Source organism: Balaenoptera acutorostrata, chromosome 5 (assembly GCF_949987535.1).
Source record: "Balaenoptera acutorostrata chromosome 5, mBalAcu1.1, whole genome shotgun sequence".
NCBI lineage: Eukaryota > Metazoa > Chordata > Mammalia > Artiodactyla > Balaenopteridae > Balaenoptera > Balaenoptera acutorostrata.
In genome coordinates, this window is record NC_080068.1 from 100667445 (window position 1) to 100684878 (window position 17434).

At 39.5% G+C, this 17434-nt stretch overlaps 1 protein-coding gene across 2 annotated transcripts; it reads right to left on the minus strand.

Annotated features, from left to right (window-relative positions):
- Positions 1–3155: 3155 nt before the first annotated feature.
- Positions 3156–13909, minus strand: FAM200B (family with sequence similarity 200 member B). 2 transcript variants are annotated; one of them, XM_057547426.1, is made up of 3 exons: positions 13764–13909; positions 7059–7506; positions 3156–6671 (listed from the first exon to the last, which is right to left on the minus strand). In XM_057547426.1, exons 2-3 carry the CDS (start codon positions 7100–7102, stop codon positions 4724–4726), a joined length of 1992 nt encoding a protein of 663 aa, XP_057403409.1. In that variant the 5' UTR covers positions 7103–7506; positions 13764–13909; the 3' UTR covers positions 3156–4723. The 2 variants fall into 2 exon arrangements, with proteins under 2 accessions (XP_057403409.1, XP_007167392.2); XM_007167330.2 differs by lacking the exon at positions 7059–7506.
- Between the last annotated feature and the right edge of the window lie 3525 nt (positions 13910–17434).

Consider the following 17434-nt stretch of genomic DNA (forward strand, 5'->3'; position numbering starts at 1 on the left):
ATGAGGCTATCTAAGAGGCTTGTGCAAGCTTCCTGATGGGAGGAACTGGTGGTGTGTAGAGCTGGCTGTTGCTGTGGTGGGCAGAGCTCAGTAAAACTTTAATCTGCTTGTCTGTGGATGGGTGGGGCTGGGTTCCCTCCCTGTTGGTTGTTTGGCCTGAGGTGACCCAACACTGGAGCCTACCTGGCTCTTTGGTGGGGCTAATGGCGGACTCTGGGAGGGCTCACACCAATGAGTACTTCCCAGAACTTCTGCTGCCAGTGTCCTTGTTCCCACAGTGAGCCACAGTCACCCCTGCCTCTGCAGAAGACGCTCCAACACTAGCAGGTAGGTATAGTTCAGTCTCCTATGGGGTCACTGCTCCTTCCCTTGGGTCCCGATGCACACACTACTTTGTGTGTGCCCTCCAAGAGTGCAGTGTCTGTTTCTCCCAGTCCTGTCAAAGTCCTGCAATCAAATCCTGCTAGCCTTCAAAGTCTGATTCTCTAGGAATTCCTCCTCCCATTGCCAGACCGCCAGGTTGGGAAGCCTGACGTGGGGCTCAGAACCTTCAGTCCAGTGGGTGGACTTATGTGGTGTAAGTGTTCTCCAATTTGTGAGTCACCCACCCAGCAGTTATGGGATTTGATTTTATTGTGATTGCACCCCTCCTACCATCTCTTTGTGGCTTCTCCTTTGTCTTTGGATGTGGGGTATCTTTTTTGGTGAGTTCCAGTGTCTTCCTGTTGGTGACTGTTCAGCAGTTAGTTGTGATTTCGGTGCTCTCCAAAATTTGTGCTCTTAAACATCAAGAGCTTTCAATACTTTCTGAACTTCCTTATCAAAAATATTGTCTTGTTTGTTGGTTGGCATTTTTGCTTGCTTGAGGATGAAGCAAGAGAGATCGTGAATTTGAAGTTCCTAAACAGTGTTTCGTAGTGTCCTCTCAATGAATGTTTCAAATACTTATCATCAGCTTATTTGTTCCTTGTGCTTATTTTGGGTTGTGGTAAGCTGAGCAATGGCCCCACAAAGATGTCCGTGTCCTAGTCCCCCAGAACCTGTGAATACATTACCTTACATAGTAAAAGGGACTTTGCAAATGTGATTAATTTAAGGATCTTGAGATGGAGGGATTACAGTGGATTGTCTGGATGGGTCCAATGTAATCATAAGAGAAGGGCAATCACCCAGAGAGGTGATTGTACAGAGAAGGCAATGTGATAATGGAAGCAGAGAGATATTGAAGGTGATTTACTGCTGGCTTTGAAGATGTGAGGCAGGGAATGCAGGCAGACTCTAGAAGCTTGAAAAAGTATGGAAACAGATTCTTCCCCGGAGTCTCCAGAAGGAACAAACCCTGCTGACACCTTGACTTTCGCCCAGTGAGACTATCATTGGACTTCTGACCTCCAAAAGAGAATAAATTCGTGTTGTTTTAAGCCATTAATATTGTGGTAATTTGTTACAGCAGCCGTAGGAAATAAGTACAGATTTTGGTATCTGAAAGTATCCCTCTTTCTGCCTCCCTTTGTCCTCAGTTCCAAGACTGAGCTTGGGACATCATTAGCACAGGATTATTACTCTTTGCTAATCTTGGCCAGAGTCTGCAAGGAGGTTGCCCCAAAGAAGAAGCGAGATTGGAGAAGGAGTGAGGTGAGTTCAGTCATCAGAAGAAAGATGTTTTTCTTGCTCCAAACTATGGCAACTCTACTGTAACAAATACTAAAAATATGAAAGTGGTTTGGAAGTGGGTAATGGGTAGAAGTTGGAAGAATTTTGAGGAACATGATGGAAAAGTCCTAGATTGCCTTGAACAGACTGTTAGTAGAAATATGGGTGTTAAAGACTGCTGGTGTGGTCTCAGAGGAAATGAGGAACGTGATTTGGGAAACTGGAGGGAAGGGGTTTCTGTTATATAATGGTAGAAAGCTTAGATTGTGTCCTATAATTATACAGAAAACAGAACTTGTAAGCAATGAATTTGGGTATTTGGTTGTGATTTCCAAGCAAAATATTGAAGGTGTGACCTGGTTTCTTCTTGGTTGCTTTTAGTAAAATGTGAGAGAGGAACGGAGAGAACTGTTACAAAAAGGAAGCAGAATTTGATTTGGGAAATTCTCAGCCTACACAGATTGCAAACAATGCTGAAGTTAAGAGATCCACTGCCAGGAAAGCATGCTCTGGAGAGTAAACCAATGATGTAGTTGCACAGCTTCTTTTTGATTAAAAATGTTTTAAATTGTAGTAAAATATACATAAAAGTTATCATCTTAACCATTTTTAAGTGTGGATAGACTTTTGCTAGTACTTGGAAAGTACAAAAGGTTAGCACATTCAAGTATACAGAGGGCTCTTTGAAGGGGTGTAAGACTCAGAAGCCAAAAACAGATGAAATTATTCAGGAAAGATCTGAGGAGTAGCCTGTTTTTTAATAAAGTGAATCTCCGTGACCCACAAAGTTTTTGAGAATGCTATACCAACAAAAACATTGTCAAGTTGGACTAAAAGGGACAGAGGACAAAAATGAAAAGACTCTCAAAATTCTACAGGCAGAAAACATGCTGAGAAAAACTACTCAGTGGCAGACATGTGTTACTCTTCATGAAAAAGGATGATTCCAAGGGTGGAGAGCTCCAAAGAGTGGAGTCAGGGGTCCAGAAGGCAGAGGCATGAGCCATGTAAGTTATTTCCAGGCTTTGAAACTTAATGGAGTTTGCCTAGGTGGACTTCAAAAGTGATTAAGTGACTCTTTTTCTTCATTTTCTCCCTTCTTGAATGAGAATGGATCTGTTATGCTATGCCTGTCCCACCACTGTATTTCTAGAGCACAAACTTGCTTTCTAGTTTCACAGCTCCACAGGTAGAGGATTTTGCCCCAGGACTCATTATATCCAGAACTGCACCCATAATTTAGATGATTAGATATGAGATTTTAGACTTAAGTTGATACTGTAATGGGCTGAGACTCTGGGGGGCCTTGGAATGGGTGAAGGTATTTCTCATGTGGGATGTATGAGTCTTTGAGGACTGGCAGTGGACTGTGATAGGCTGAATAATGGTACCCCATAAAGATAGCCAAGTCTTAATCCCTGGAACCTGTGAATATGTTGTACATAGTAAAAGGGATTTTGTAGAAGTGACATATACTGACATAAAGACACAAGACCTTTGGGTCAGAGATACAATTTATTACTCATAGCCAAAAAAAAAAAAAAAAGGAGCCAGATCAGCATTGTGGGTTGGTTTCCCATGCCCCAATTCCCACAGGTGTTAGCTCTGCACACAGTGGGGGCTGCTGGTACATCCTCTCACCCTTCCCTACAGGGAGATTAACTCATTACTCCTGGAATGCACGCAAATGTCTCCAGGGAGGTAGGAAAAGGCTTTATCTTTATTTCCCTGGGATGTTTCTTGGGAAAATGTCTCTAGTTTCACCATTCTGGAATGTCCCCTTACACAAGTGTTCTTAACTTAAATGCAAATACTTTCAATCAGAGGATCCAGACTGTGCAGAAGTGTGAGCTATTCATGGAAAATTGTCTTCCAACTGTATTTTAAGCACCAAGGGGGAAAAATCTATTACCTTTAATAGAATAGAAAATCTGAAAAATCAAATATTTCTGCTAACCTATATGATTTTAGAGAAAGACCACACCCAAAGAAACATCACCCAGCGGGGTCAGGAAATATGTAAAGAGAGGCAGAAGTTGAAATTAGTTTGAAGAAGACATATTAAGCAATTAAATTGCTTAATTTTCAGCAATGATGTGAGGAAGCAACATCAATCAATGCCGTTTTGGGATGCTTATAGAGATTATCTGACAAAATCAGATTTTAAAATGTAAAAACGGCGAAGAAATTTGCCATACATTTAATTATTATTCCTGGGAATATGACCTCATGTTACAGGTATTAGATGTTATTGATTTTTTTCTCCAGCAAATGTAAATGGGATATCCATTTGCTATGCATCATGCAAGATGACACGATCTCTGCTCTTATGGAGCATTCATTCCAAGGTGGCAGGTTGACAGAACTAGTAATCACATAAATAAATACAAATATTACAAATTACATACGACCAAGAAAACAAAGAAATAAAAGGAAGAATAAAGAAGGATGTACCCAAACTAAAGTGGTTAGGAAAGACCTCTTTAAAGAAGTAACATATAATTCAATCTATTCTCAAAATAGAAGTCAGAGTGAGTTTTTTAAAACCTAATTCACATCATGTCTTTCCTCCACAGAACCCAACTGCTCTCCATTTCACTGACAAAAATCCAGAGCCCCTATAATGGTCTAGAGCCCTTCATGATTTGGTCCCCAAATAGTTCCCTGACCTCCTTTCTTATTACTTTCTATAGCACTTATTATCTTCTAAATATTATAAAGGTTATTTATTATGTTTACTGTCTCTCTCTCTCCTTGACAGAACATAAGCTCCACTAGAGAATGGTCTGTTTTCTTTATTTGGTATCCCAAATGTGTCTAGAATGGTACCTCACCTCTAATAGAAGTTCATTAAATTTTTGTTCAATGAACATAAAATTACATTATGATTTTATTAGTATTAAAATATAACAAAAATAAAAACAAAGTTATCACATACACTGCTGTATTAACATTTAAATACAACAGATAAAAAATCACAAAATAAGAACTGCAGAAACAAAAACCAGGTAAGATTTGTTTACACATTGTAAAGCAACTATACTCCAATTTAAAAAAAATATATATTTATTTAACGTGGTAGGTGTGCTTGCCCGTTCATAAGTTCATTCCAGTCTGGAACACAGGAGGATAATGCTACTCGCATATCTGCTGCGCCATTTAATCCGTTCCTTTCCTTTGCTTTTAACTGGGTTAAGACCGAAAACCCTAGTTCACACAAACTAGTTGCTGTGAATGGTAAGAGCAGCAGGATACTCTTTCGGCTTATCAAAGGGAAGTCTTCCTTTATCTTAATCCAAAATGCTGATAAACTTAGTGTTTCATAATCATTCTTCGATGTATATGAAGAACTGAGCTGCAATAATTCATTTTCTTCCTCAGGCACCAAGTTTAACTCAATTATTGATTCTGGGTTTCGAAAAGCAAACGGATCTTTTACCCAACAATTCTGTCTTAATGTTTCAAATTTCTCTTCTGGGAATAAATGGTTAAAGGTTTGACAGAGAGAAGTGAGGTGCAACAATATCTCTAGTTTTATTTCTTCCAAAATGTTTTCATTGATAACATTCTCTTCAATGTGCTGCAAAAACCTTGGAAACATGTAGTAGCTAGGACGGTTGCTTTTAAGCCTCGCTTGCCACAACAGTAACGCCTTCTGGAATCCTTGGATACGTTCGGCCTGTTGGAATATGTCACTGTTTTTCCCCTGTAGTTTTAAACGTAGTTCATTAAGGATGCCAAAAATATCAGTTAAATATGCCAGTTTCGTTACCCAAATATCATCCTCAAAAATAGCTGCCAAATGAGACTTCTTTTCAATGAGAAAAATGTGGATCTCATTCCTGAGTTCGTAAACCCTGCTCAGTATTTTCCCTTGAGACAACCAACGAACTTTGGTGTGATACAGTAAGTGGGTATAATTAGCTCCAATCTCCGAACAAAATGTTTCAAGAAGTCGGCTGTTTAGTGAGCTCCCTTTAATAAAGTTAACAACTTTCACTGCTTTTTTCAATACTTCCATGAGCTTCTGTGGAATCTCTCTGGATGCTAATGCTTCACGATGTATAAAACAATGATTCCACGCACCACTAGTAACTTCTAGCAATTTTTTAATTACTCTGCTCTGTTTTCCAGTGATGTTTGCTGTTCCATCACTTGTAATTCCTTTGCAGTTTTTCCAGTTTAATTTATACTGACCAACAATGCACTTTTCTAATTCTGTGAAAATATCTAATCCACTTAGGTGTGAGGTTAAGCTTAAACAACACAAAAAATCCTCCATAAAATCGCCTTGCCACGCATATCTGACATAGACTAAAAGTGCTGTGCAGCTTCCAGTATCTGTGCTTTCATCAAGCTGGATTGCAAAATCTATTCCCGACTGTAACCGAGTAATAAGCATTGCCTCTAAATGTTTGGCAATTGTACAAATTCGAAGAGATATTGTGTTATCACTAGGAATCGTTTTTAATTTATCAGCAGATTTATCATCAAAAATTGTACGCACCATATCCAAACATGCTGGAAGAATAATTTTTTCAGCAGCTGTGTGAGCCATTTTCTCTTTTGCCACACGATATGCAACTAAATATGATGATAATAAGGTTTTCTCACTAACAGTAGTAGAGCAGCTAAGAAATTGTGTTGATGACTTTACATCTATTTTCTTTCTCTGAAAATATTCAAGAGGCTTATCAATAAGTTCAGCATGCTGTGTTTCTAAGTGCCTTTTTAATTTTGAAGGTTTTAAGCTTTCATTTGCAAGAATATTATTACAAATAACACACTGAGGTCTGTCATTTTCGAAGGGTTTTTCACATTTGATAAAACCGTATTTTAAATAATCTTCATTATAACGCCTTGCAGTTACTTTTTTCTTTTTGAAACGTGGCTCAAACGAAGTTGATGTCTGCAGATTAGAGTCAATAGTTTTCTCAATGTTGTCACTATTCATACTTCCAGATCCAGCAGTAGAACTTGAACATGCTTCTGCATACTTTGCTTCATTATTCCTCTTTCTTTTAAAAAAGAAATGATCCATTTTAAAAGCAATTTTGAATAAAATATTATAATTGCCACTAACTATAATTGTCACTAATATATATATATATATATATATATATATATATATATATATATATATATATATATTTTTTTTTTACTGCCTAGATAACATCTTTCCAAAAAATGCAGTTTGCAACTGAATCTCAGTGGAACATCTCAGACTTTATATCCATTTGCAAGTCATGGTAATATACAACTAGACTGCAGATCAACCTTGTTATTATGAAAACCAAATAAGACATCAGCGGACAATGATTTAAAAACCATTTCTTAGGCAATCAATGTACATTCTATTCATCATATCCCCTCCATCAAATATCTTTCCACATATTGAAACTGACCTTAGTATTCCTTGCAAGGTGTATAATTCTGGCAAAGGATTCATGTAAAGCACTCTGATATTTTATAGTTTATTTTGTTTTTAAAAATGTTCGTCATGACTCACAAAATTGATTTCATGACCTACTAAATGGGTCACATGCATAATGTGAAAAACACTGATATAGAGACGTTTTCCTCTTTTGTGTTAGTGGCTTGACTACGTCTGCTTGATGATCAAAGAAACTAGCTGACCTGCTAAACTGTTGGCTGATACAGAAACTTTCTTGAAGTGGTAGGTATATATCATTCCTGATTTTCATTCCTGATACTTTTTGATAGGCAGGGTTTTTAAGAGTGCCAGTATGGTCTGATCTTGTGAGGTTCCAATGAGGTTTTCCATGGCTAGGTCAACTATAAGGTTGGAGTTGGTGACATATTTTTAGAACTGTCTTGGAATGCATCCTTGACCTGGGAATAAGACCAGAGATATGACATTAAGCATTACAATACAGAGAAATAGTGTTGCCAGCTATAGGGACCTTTACAGAATCCAAGGTCATGGGTGCTGAAGCAAAAAGCTGGTAGCTCTCAACACAATGTTATATAGGCTTAGGCCTTTTTCTGTAAGGCAAACCACCTCAACCAAGATTGGGAGATAGAAAAAATGATATAAGACCTGGGAGTTGGCATCAGGAGATGCAAAGTACATTGACGAAGCTAAACACAGCAAACCATGGAGGAGCACAGTTCATTCACTATATATACTTCCTCTTAGTTCAGTCTGGCCATGCCCATCTTGTAAGTACTTCCCGCACTGCTCTCTTTGAACTTAGGATATTTGGGTCTTATCAGCATAATACAGCACTTCCTTACAAACCACTCCATCAAATAATGCCACTTTGGGGAGGTGGGGGAGGAAGGGTAAAGTCTTACATTTACTGTAGTGTTTATTAGAAATTAAACATTTTAACAGTGTTAGTAGTTTTATTAGGATTGTTTGCACTAACTAGATTTTATTTTCTGTAATTCTTGATGCTCTGGCATTTGGGTTCTCACTAATCAGAGAGGGAACTAATCCTCCCAGGGTTGGGTAATTCCTAGAGATAGCAAACAACTTGACTGATAGCTCAACCCAGGAACACAACTTTACAGCCAGCCCTACCCACACTTCCCCCACCCTCCCAAATCAGGTTCTTATTCTCCAGATATTCCCCTGCCCTGTTTACCCCAGGGCCAGGTAACCATGAACTAGGGACAGCCCCCATGCCCTGAATCCTGGTGAAACTGTTAAGAAAGCCAATCTGAAACCTGCTTACCTTGCTTGGCCAATTCCTCCTGAGAAAACCACAATACAGGCTTTTCCACATTTCCCCTTCCACCCCCTCTCCCTCCTGCCCAACCCTGGTGCTTCCCATGTGGCCACGCTGTATAGCATGGCACAGCATGCCCTACCTCCTGTATCTAGGGATCTGTGAGTATAAAAACTACCTACGTCGTGACAGCCATTTCAAGTCTGTTTGCCTTATCATACCTGATTAAAACAAATCGCAGGTAAATCATTTTTACTTCATCTTTGTTCTGGTTACAAAGTTACACAGTTTGGCCCTAATCCTATTTGCCACATAATGTCTGTTATTTTTTAGCATAAATTTTGCATTCCATGAGTTCTTCTAAGTCATAGTGTTAAAGCTGAAACACCCGTAGCTCGAGATTACTTTTATTACTTGCCTGGTGAATGGATTCCCCCAATCACTTGAGAGGAAGATTGGAATCCTTCAGTTTTGGGGACATACTAAATATCTGTCATTCTAGCTATCACCCATCCTTCACCTGTGAGTGAAACAGTATCATACAGTACACAAGTAAGGTATAAGTTTCAGGAATACCAGGCAGCACTCAAAATGTGTTACAAATTATCTGAATGCCATCAATTTTCACCAGCCTGTCACCACTGTATTTATGTGGGGGCCTAATCTTTTAATAATAAAGCCAGCTTTGAAAGAGGCATCAGAGCAGATGGTGACCTTGAAACAAGATGTTGCCAGATGGAGAAGGCCTTAGTGAGATTCTTCCCTGAGACTTCATTACTTATTTTTAACAGTAAACTTGAAGGGGACTTACATTATGTCATGTATACTGCACTTTTTAAAATTTTAATAAGCTTTATTTTTTTTAAGAGCAACTTTAGGTTCACAGCGAAACTGAGCAAAAGATAGAGATTTCCCATATATGTCCTGCCCCCACCTATGCACAGTCTTCGCCATCACCAACACCCCCCACCGGAGTGGTACATGTTACAGCTGATAGACCTACAGTGTCACATCATAAACACCCGAAGTCCACCCTTTACATTAAGGTTCACTCTTCGTGTTGTACACCCCATGGATTTTGACAAATGTATAATGACATGTATCCATCATTATGGTTTCATAGAGTATTTTCACTGCCCTAAAAATCCTGTGCCTCTGCCTCCCTTCTTTCCTATCCCCACTCTCACTGCCACCAATCTCTAATAGTCACTGAATTTTTTAATTTTTTTTTTAACCAGCTTAGCTCCACAGTTTTGCCTTTTCCAGAGTGCCATACCGTTGGAATTATATGTATATAGACTTTTCAGATTGGCTTCTTTCACTTAGTAATACGCATTTAAGGTTCCTCCACGTATTTTCATGACTTGATAGCTCATTTCTTTTTAGCACTGAAAAATACTTCATTGTCTGGCTGTAACAGTTTATTTATCCATTCACCTACTGAAAGACATCTTAGTTGCTTCCAAATTTTGGCAATTATGAATAAAGCTGCTATAAACATTGGTTATAGGTTTTTGTGTGGACAAAAGTTTTCAACTCCTTTGGGTAAATACTAAGGAACCTGACTGCTGCATCGTATGTACAAGTACATTTTTAAAGAGGATCCCAGCAGAGGTTGTGTATCCTTTTGTTGCTGGAGCTTGTCAATATTGTGGGCACAGATTATGCTTTATAGATAAAGCATAGATGTTGCTCAACTTTTTTTTTTGCAATGGTGCCAGCTTTTGTTAACATAACTCACACACGCTGACAGACTTCAAATAATGCCAAAGGGACTGCTCTAGGATTTCCTGAGTTGTGATGGCCTACTCTGGTACTGAGTTATTCTGTTGATGTCTCTGAAATGAACTGCCAATAAACAGAACCAAGTCAGAACTGAGGGGTAAAGGTGGCTGGTGAGATGGGTTACACAATTTAGTATAATTCAGTGAGAAAGAGGGACATGGGGAGCTGTCAAGATAAGACTATTTGGTCAGTTTGGCATTGGACAAATACTAAATCTTGAATTTAGGAGCAGATATTTTGAGATTAAAAGTTTTAAAGGGCATTCTAGAACAATGTTCTTGGAATGCAGCTTCAGGAATGTGCCAGAAAGGTGGCAGCAGGAGCCATCTGAGAAAACTTTGCTATAGGGAGTAGGGTTAAGTTGTAATATGCAAGAGATCAAAATGTATAACCTTGTCTCTAGGCTAGCAATCTCTTGGCATAGTTTTCCGTGTTTAGTAACATAAAGCATTGGTGTCAACAGGAAGACCTACAAATAGGGGCAAAGGTCAGGGTTTATTAGGATGGTGGCATTTTTAGGTGTTGGTTGCCTTAGGAGGGGCTTGAAAATATCAACTTGATTAGTTATTATATTATGAATGCTTTAACTAGGACCAGTTGCTAGAGATCTAATGTATATGGTACCTGATTATACTTAAAAAAGAGTACATATGGGGGGAATTCAGGGCCTGGTCTGAGAAATGGGCAAAGCTTTTCTTTGGAGGTCTTATGTCCTGTCTGCCAAGGTAGTTAGTAGGACTAAAGAGTTTATGGCAGATGCCTATTGGATGTCACAGCATTGTGGACAACATCAATATATTAAATCAGAACTAAACTGCTGAAAAAGCAACTGCATCTAAATCTCTTTGATGAATAAGAAGAGTTGGAGAGCAATTCACAACAGCCTTGAAGCAATCTGACTCAGATATATAACTGCCCTTAATAGCTGAAAGAGAACATTTATTGATTCTTCCTGTCATAGTGAAGGATGCTCACTTGTTTTTAATGTTCCTTCCCTCCACATGAAATTTCAAACCACTACAATTTTATCCTGTATGCCACCTATCCCCAGATATTTTATAGACATTTACCTTATACAGTTAAAGAAAAACAGTGTTAAAATGCTCTCCAAAGTCTTTTGTTTGCCCTCTCTTTTCTTTATCTATGTCTCTGAAAGGTGCCTTAATGGCAAGTCACAGGAGTTTGGAGGGACAGGTTCAAACCTGAGGGTTTTGGTCTAACCGTAAGTTTTGGAACTTTAAACAGAGATATTCTCAATTAGAACTCAATGTAAATCAGAGCATATACATATGTTAACATGAATAACTACATGTGTGATTCCATAACCCAGATGGGTTCTGCTGGGACAGGTCCTTTCTGGCCAAAACTTCAAAAATCTATAGATGTGTGCACTGATGCTTAAGATGTGTGTGTTGAGGCTGACTGCTGTGGCTATATAACCACATTTCAGAGCAATAATGCTCTTTAATTGGCTGTGCATCTATCTTAGCCATTCCTTAGGAGAGAATTTCAATTAAGGTGACCAAATACCTGTAGCTGAAAGTTTCTTATATACCAAGGTGCAATAATAATGACCTATTCCTAGAACAGTGTTTGTTGTAATGGTAGGTACTCAGTAAATGTATTTGAAAGATTGAATGAGAGAATGACAACTGTAGCAAACTGTACCATGTACATTGTTTTTATTAATCAATGAAAAATAAGTTACCAAACTATATTTGAACAATTTGGTAATATGTAAGACAAAGGTTAGTAAGACCTATTCTTTAAAATTGGATCAACGATATTCTATTTCAAAATAAACTGCTTATAATGTTAAGTAGTAGAAACAATGGTCTTATAAAAACATAAATGTAAACTATATTCAGATTTATCTTATAAAGCCTAACACTTAAATCTACCTGAAAATAAGAAACACATTAAAAAAAACTAATATCTCATTTGTATTACAATAAGTAATTATTCTTTTAGACAAAAACAATTGTCTTTAAATCATTCTGTTCTTTTACATTTTTACTATTCTCATTTCAATCCAGTTCTCTGTGGGCGTTCATAATCGGCTATACTTCAGACTGTTATATCCAAAAAGTATTCTTAAAGGGCTTACTCTCTCTCCTCAAGCAGACAATTCACCTACAATAATAGCAGACATAGCATATTAGGGTATAGACCTGATAGATGTGGGGATGAAAGCATGGGGAAGTCCTTTTCTAACTGAAAGAGGATGCAAGGTAACAGCTAAATGGGAGTCAGAAGTAGAAAATGTTGCAAGCTTGACAGAAGAAGGTATGAAATAGTTGTTTACAAAAGTGGTGCTACGAATGGACTAGGAAAATGCGTTAGGATTTTAAGCAGGTCTGCATGATTGCCTTACATGCTTAATGCAATGATCATTATTGCTATGATGCTTGATAGGTGTGGTCTTTAATTCCCTGCCATGAATTTTTACCTCTCAGACATATTTCCATGGTGCTATCATCTTCTAAAAATACAGCTCTGATCAGTTTCCTCATAATTCAAAAACCTCTATCGGCTCTGAGCAGTGTAATCTCCTCAGGATAATGTCTTTTAAATCTAAGCCTCATCCTATCTCTCTAGGTTTCTCCTTCATCCCATATCTCCATACCATTCTACACTTTAAGCGCTAAGACTATGGGAGTTCTTGAAATACCTCATGCACTTTCATGCTTCTGCTTTCGTTCTGGCTGGTATTCCCCTTGCCTTAAGTCATTTGAAATCCTATTCATTCTTCATGATTTAGCTCAAATGCTACAGCATTCATCCAATCAACTAACATGCAAGTATTTACAATGTGCCAGGTCCTGGGGATACAAAGCAAGAAAATGAATAGTGATATATTCATATAAGGGAACACCTGTTCAGCTGTTACAAGGAATGAACTAGAGTTACATAACACTGACAAATCTTACATTACGTTAAAGAAAGCTGCCAAAGGATATACACATTTCTGATTGTTAAAACTATGCAAAACAGCACTATATGCAATCAAAAATTAAAAGGGTGGTTACCTTGGTCAAGAGGGAACATAACGGGATTGGGTGGAGCAGAAAAAGGACATCAGTTATATAATAACTATTTCTCCAGTTGGGTGTCAAGTACATATGTATTAGTTATAGTTTTATTTCTACTTTTTGTCTGTCTAAAGATATTCTATTTTTAAAAGGGATGGTTAAAGCGTGATTCCTTCCTGAAGGCATTGCAAACCTGTCCCATAACCAGTAATTTAAAATTATGTTCTTTCTGTCTCTGGTATTCTCCTTTGTTTCCTGTATTGCCATTGTGCACACATCAGTAATACTTAGGCCTTAAGAGTAGGAACTTGCAGGTACGAGCTTTAAGTAGATTAGAATGTAACCCTCTTCCCAGGAGACTCCCGTTTGCTCCAGTTCTCCAGGGACCTAACTAGGCCTAAGAACCTCAGCCTGACCCCTTCAGCTGACCCGAGAACATCTTCCCTCGGATCCCGGATCGCTGACCCCTTCCCCCGGTAGACGTCCATTCGCCCCCTGAGCAAAAGCAAAACGTGCCTCCCGCCAACGAACCCCGGAATGTCTCCCTTTAGTGGACTCCAGACCACTCCCACCAGAGGTTGCCTTTCTTCCTTCTCACCTCCAGCCTCACGCCACGAGCCTCGCGCCTCGCCTGCCGACCCGCGGTGCGCCTCGCCCCCCATTCTCTACACAACACCACTTCCAGTCTAACCTCAACGCTCAACAGAAATCACACTTCCAGCCGGGAAAGGGCTGACTCGACCCTCCGCGCATGCGCGGAGCTACGAGTCGCCCCTGCCCTCGCGGTCGTCTCGCGGTATTGCCTTTTCCCGCGAGAGTTATTTGAGCTTTCTGGCGGTAACCACGCCCTCGGCTGTCCGCGGCCGGCTGACCGGAGTGTGAATTTTGTCTGCTGAAAATCTGGCTGTGGTCAGTCGAGCCAAATACAGCCGAGAGCGGACACATTCGTCCCGGCCGGGTTCTGGCGCCGTGGGGGCCAAGAAGCTGCTGCCGATTATGGAGGCCTTCCAGCTTGCGTAGCAGCCGCATCAGAACCGGGCGAAGCTGGTGGTGGCGCTGAGCCGCACCTACGGCTCGGCGGTCCCCGCCACCCCTCGCCGCCCCGCTGGTACACCCGTGAGCACGTTAATTTGTCAGTCTTTGTAAGGGAATTACAGAGATGTTTTTCAATTCTGCTATCATTTACCTTGTTTACTTCTTTAGAGAACCATATTGTTCTTTGTAATCATAGTAGGCTTGTGTCTCTAGGTTAGAAGTTCACCGATTTTTAACATAAATCTGCATTTCATTAAGTAGATATAAAATGTATATTAAATATATATATTTGTATTTCTGCCCTGTAATGATTTTAACAAAACACGTTTCTTAGGAACAGAATAAGTCAGTGCAAAGAAGTTCATTTTTGTTACAAACTATTTTTCAGGTTAATATACAGGTGTCCCCCACTTTTCAAAAATTCGATTTAGGCCACTTCGCTTTTACAAAAGACCTGTATTGTATTAGTACCTGTTTTCATAACTGAAGGAAATCTGGAGGGTTTTCACTTTTACGAAAAAACGGCAAAAAGCGATAGTACTTGGTATGCTTAGCCTTCAGCGGTTTTTTTGCAGGGATCCTTTACCAAGGCAGCGCGCAGACCCGGCAGCCTGAGTGGCACAGCCAGGCTCCTTCCCTGGAAATACACTCAGCGTCTCAGCATCAAGCCCCCATAGCTTGGAACTGTGTCTGTGAGCATCTGTGCTGCATCTCGATTTATTTCGTGCATCCGTCAGCAAGTGTCCTAAAGTATCAGAAAAGCTTAACATAAAACCGGATGTAGTTTTAAGTGTTTTGATTGGGGTGAACGAACTGGGCATTGTGTGTGAGTTGAACTTCCTTGGGTCCACCATTTCCATGCAGAGAGAAAGAATCTTGAAAGCTGCCAAAGTTACTATTGCTTCTGTTAGTAGCAAAGTGGTCTCAGTTGGCATCCAGCAGTGGGTAAACTGGAAAGTCTATTGCTTGAGTGGACTGATGGTTGTACAAAGCGAGGTGTTTAAGTTATCTTATGGAGAAATCGGTCAGTCTTTCCAATAAGCTGAAACAGAAAGCACTTGGACCACGGTGATGAAAGTGTTGCAACAGTAGAATTTGAAGGTAGTCATGGATGGTTTGATTGGTGAGGGCAGGTTCTTAGCTTAAAAGTTACTGGAGAGAGTGCTTCCGCTGATACTGAAGCTGCCAAAAAGTTCCCGGAACTGAAGAAAATAATTACTGGAAGTGGTTATTCGTATAAGTGTTTGACCCTGAAGATGTTGTTGAAGAGGTTTTGGCATCCCATGACTAAGAACTGACAGATGAAGGGGTGATGCCATTGCAAGAGGAAAGGATGCTATTCGAATACTAATTGAAACCGAACACAGTAGTGAACAGCCTAAAAGTAAAGCCCTCCAGGAACTCAACATGAAGCACTTGCATGAGATTTTCACTGTAATTGACAGTGCTGCAATGATAGCAGAGGAGGTATGACTTTAATTTTGAAAGGGCATGTAGGTTTAGGGCAAGTTTGCAGGATGTTTTGAGTGCCTGCAAACAACTGCATGATAGAAAAATGCATGAGGATAAGCAGTCAAGCAATACTGTCATATTTCAAGCCTTCCACATCAGCCACAGCTGATGAACCTCAACATTTGACACTGAGGCAGGCAGTTATAGAAGAAGGTGAAGACATTAGGGACCTGCTTGCCCTGACGGATTCAAACAACGGTGAGATGTTAATAGGTGACCCCCTTCCTCTGTCTCCTACGTCCCCATCTCCACACGCCCCCACCACAGCCTAACACACCTTCATCACCACCTCTCAGCCTTCCAGTGTGCCGCTCGCTGTCCTGTCGATTCTGCTAAGTGAAACTATACTGTACAGACATTATTTCTGCTTTATCCAGGCAGTGTGTTTATCATATCATACCTGCTTTTACTATATGCTAGTGTTATTTTAGGTTTTATGTGTTATTTGGTATGATTTGGTAGGTTATTTTTTGAGTCTGGAAATGCTCAAACTTTCCCCATATAAATTAATGGTAATTGCTTCTTCACTTTATACCATTTTGGCTTACGAAAGGTTTCATAGAAACATTCTACTTTCAGATATGGAGGAAAACCTGTATTCCTAGCCTTTTATTATAATTTAGTTTAAGAAATAGAAAAAGAGTTAAATACAATAGTTTTAATTTCAACTCTAAGACTTTACATGACTTTGACAAAATCAAAAAGCATTTCTTTACCTCAAGCTACTACCTTTTTGTTTAAAATTATTTATTTATTTATTTATTTTTGGCTGCACTGGGTCTTTTTTGCTGCACGCGGGCTTTCTCTAGTTGCGGCAAGCGGGAGCTACTCTTCGTTGCAGTGGATGTGCTTCTCATTATGGTGGCTTCTCTTGTTTCGGAGCATGGGCTCTAGGCATGTGGACTTCAGTAGTTGTGGCACGAGGGCTCAGTAGTTGTGGCTCACAGGCTCTAGAGCGCAGACTCAGTAGTTGTAGCGCACGGGCTTCGTTGCTCCGCAGCATGTGGGATCTTCCTGGAGCAGAGATTGAACCCGTGTCCCCTACATTGGCAGACAGATTCTTAACCACTGCGCCACCAGGGAAGCCCCAAGCTACTACCTTTTTTACTTGCAGGATTTCAAAAAGATTCTTCCATATGCTCTGCATTGTTCTGCACTTTGTTTTTTTTTTCACTTAACAGTATATTCTGGATATTCCTTCTTGTCACTATTTAATTAAACGTACGCATTCTTTTTTTTTTTCTTTCGGCTGTCATATATTCCATTTTGTGGATATACTCAGATTTGTAGCCAATCTCCTATAGATGGACACTTGTGTTGTTTCCAGCCTTTGGATATTAGGAACAATGCTTTAATGAATAAATGTTATTTCTTACATTTGCAGGGGTAACTCTTAGATCCTCTGAAGAGAATTGCTGGTTTAAAGAGGAAATGTTTTTGTAAATGTGATAAATATTGACAGTTGGCCTTTAAAGAGTGGTCCATTCTGCACTCCCATCAGCAGCATATGAGAGATATTGCTTTTTTTTAGGTGGATTGGGAGGAATTAGAAAGTGATTGGGGGGATGTTTTCTGATAGACGAGAAAATTTCTACGTAAAATCCTGAACAGTTTGAGAATAGGAGTTAGAATGATAACATATATGTAAAAAAGAAATTGCTGTGTGATGGGAAGGGTCAATTGTAAAAGGCAGTGTTGAATTCAGACCAGTGCTGTTGTTGT

Coding starts and splice junctions, on each gene's coding strand:
- FAM200B (XM_057547426.1), bottom strand. CDS start 7,102: ATGAATCCTTTGCCAGAATTATACACCTTGCAAGGAATACTAAG. Junction 6,672..7,058: donor ACCTTGCAAGGAATACTAAG/GTCAGTTTCAAT, acceptor CTTTTTTAAAAG/AAAGAGGAATAATGAAGCAA.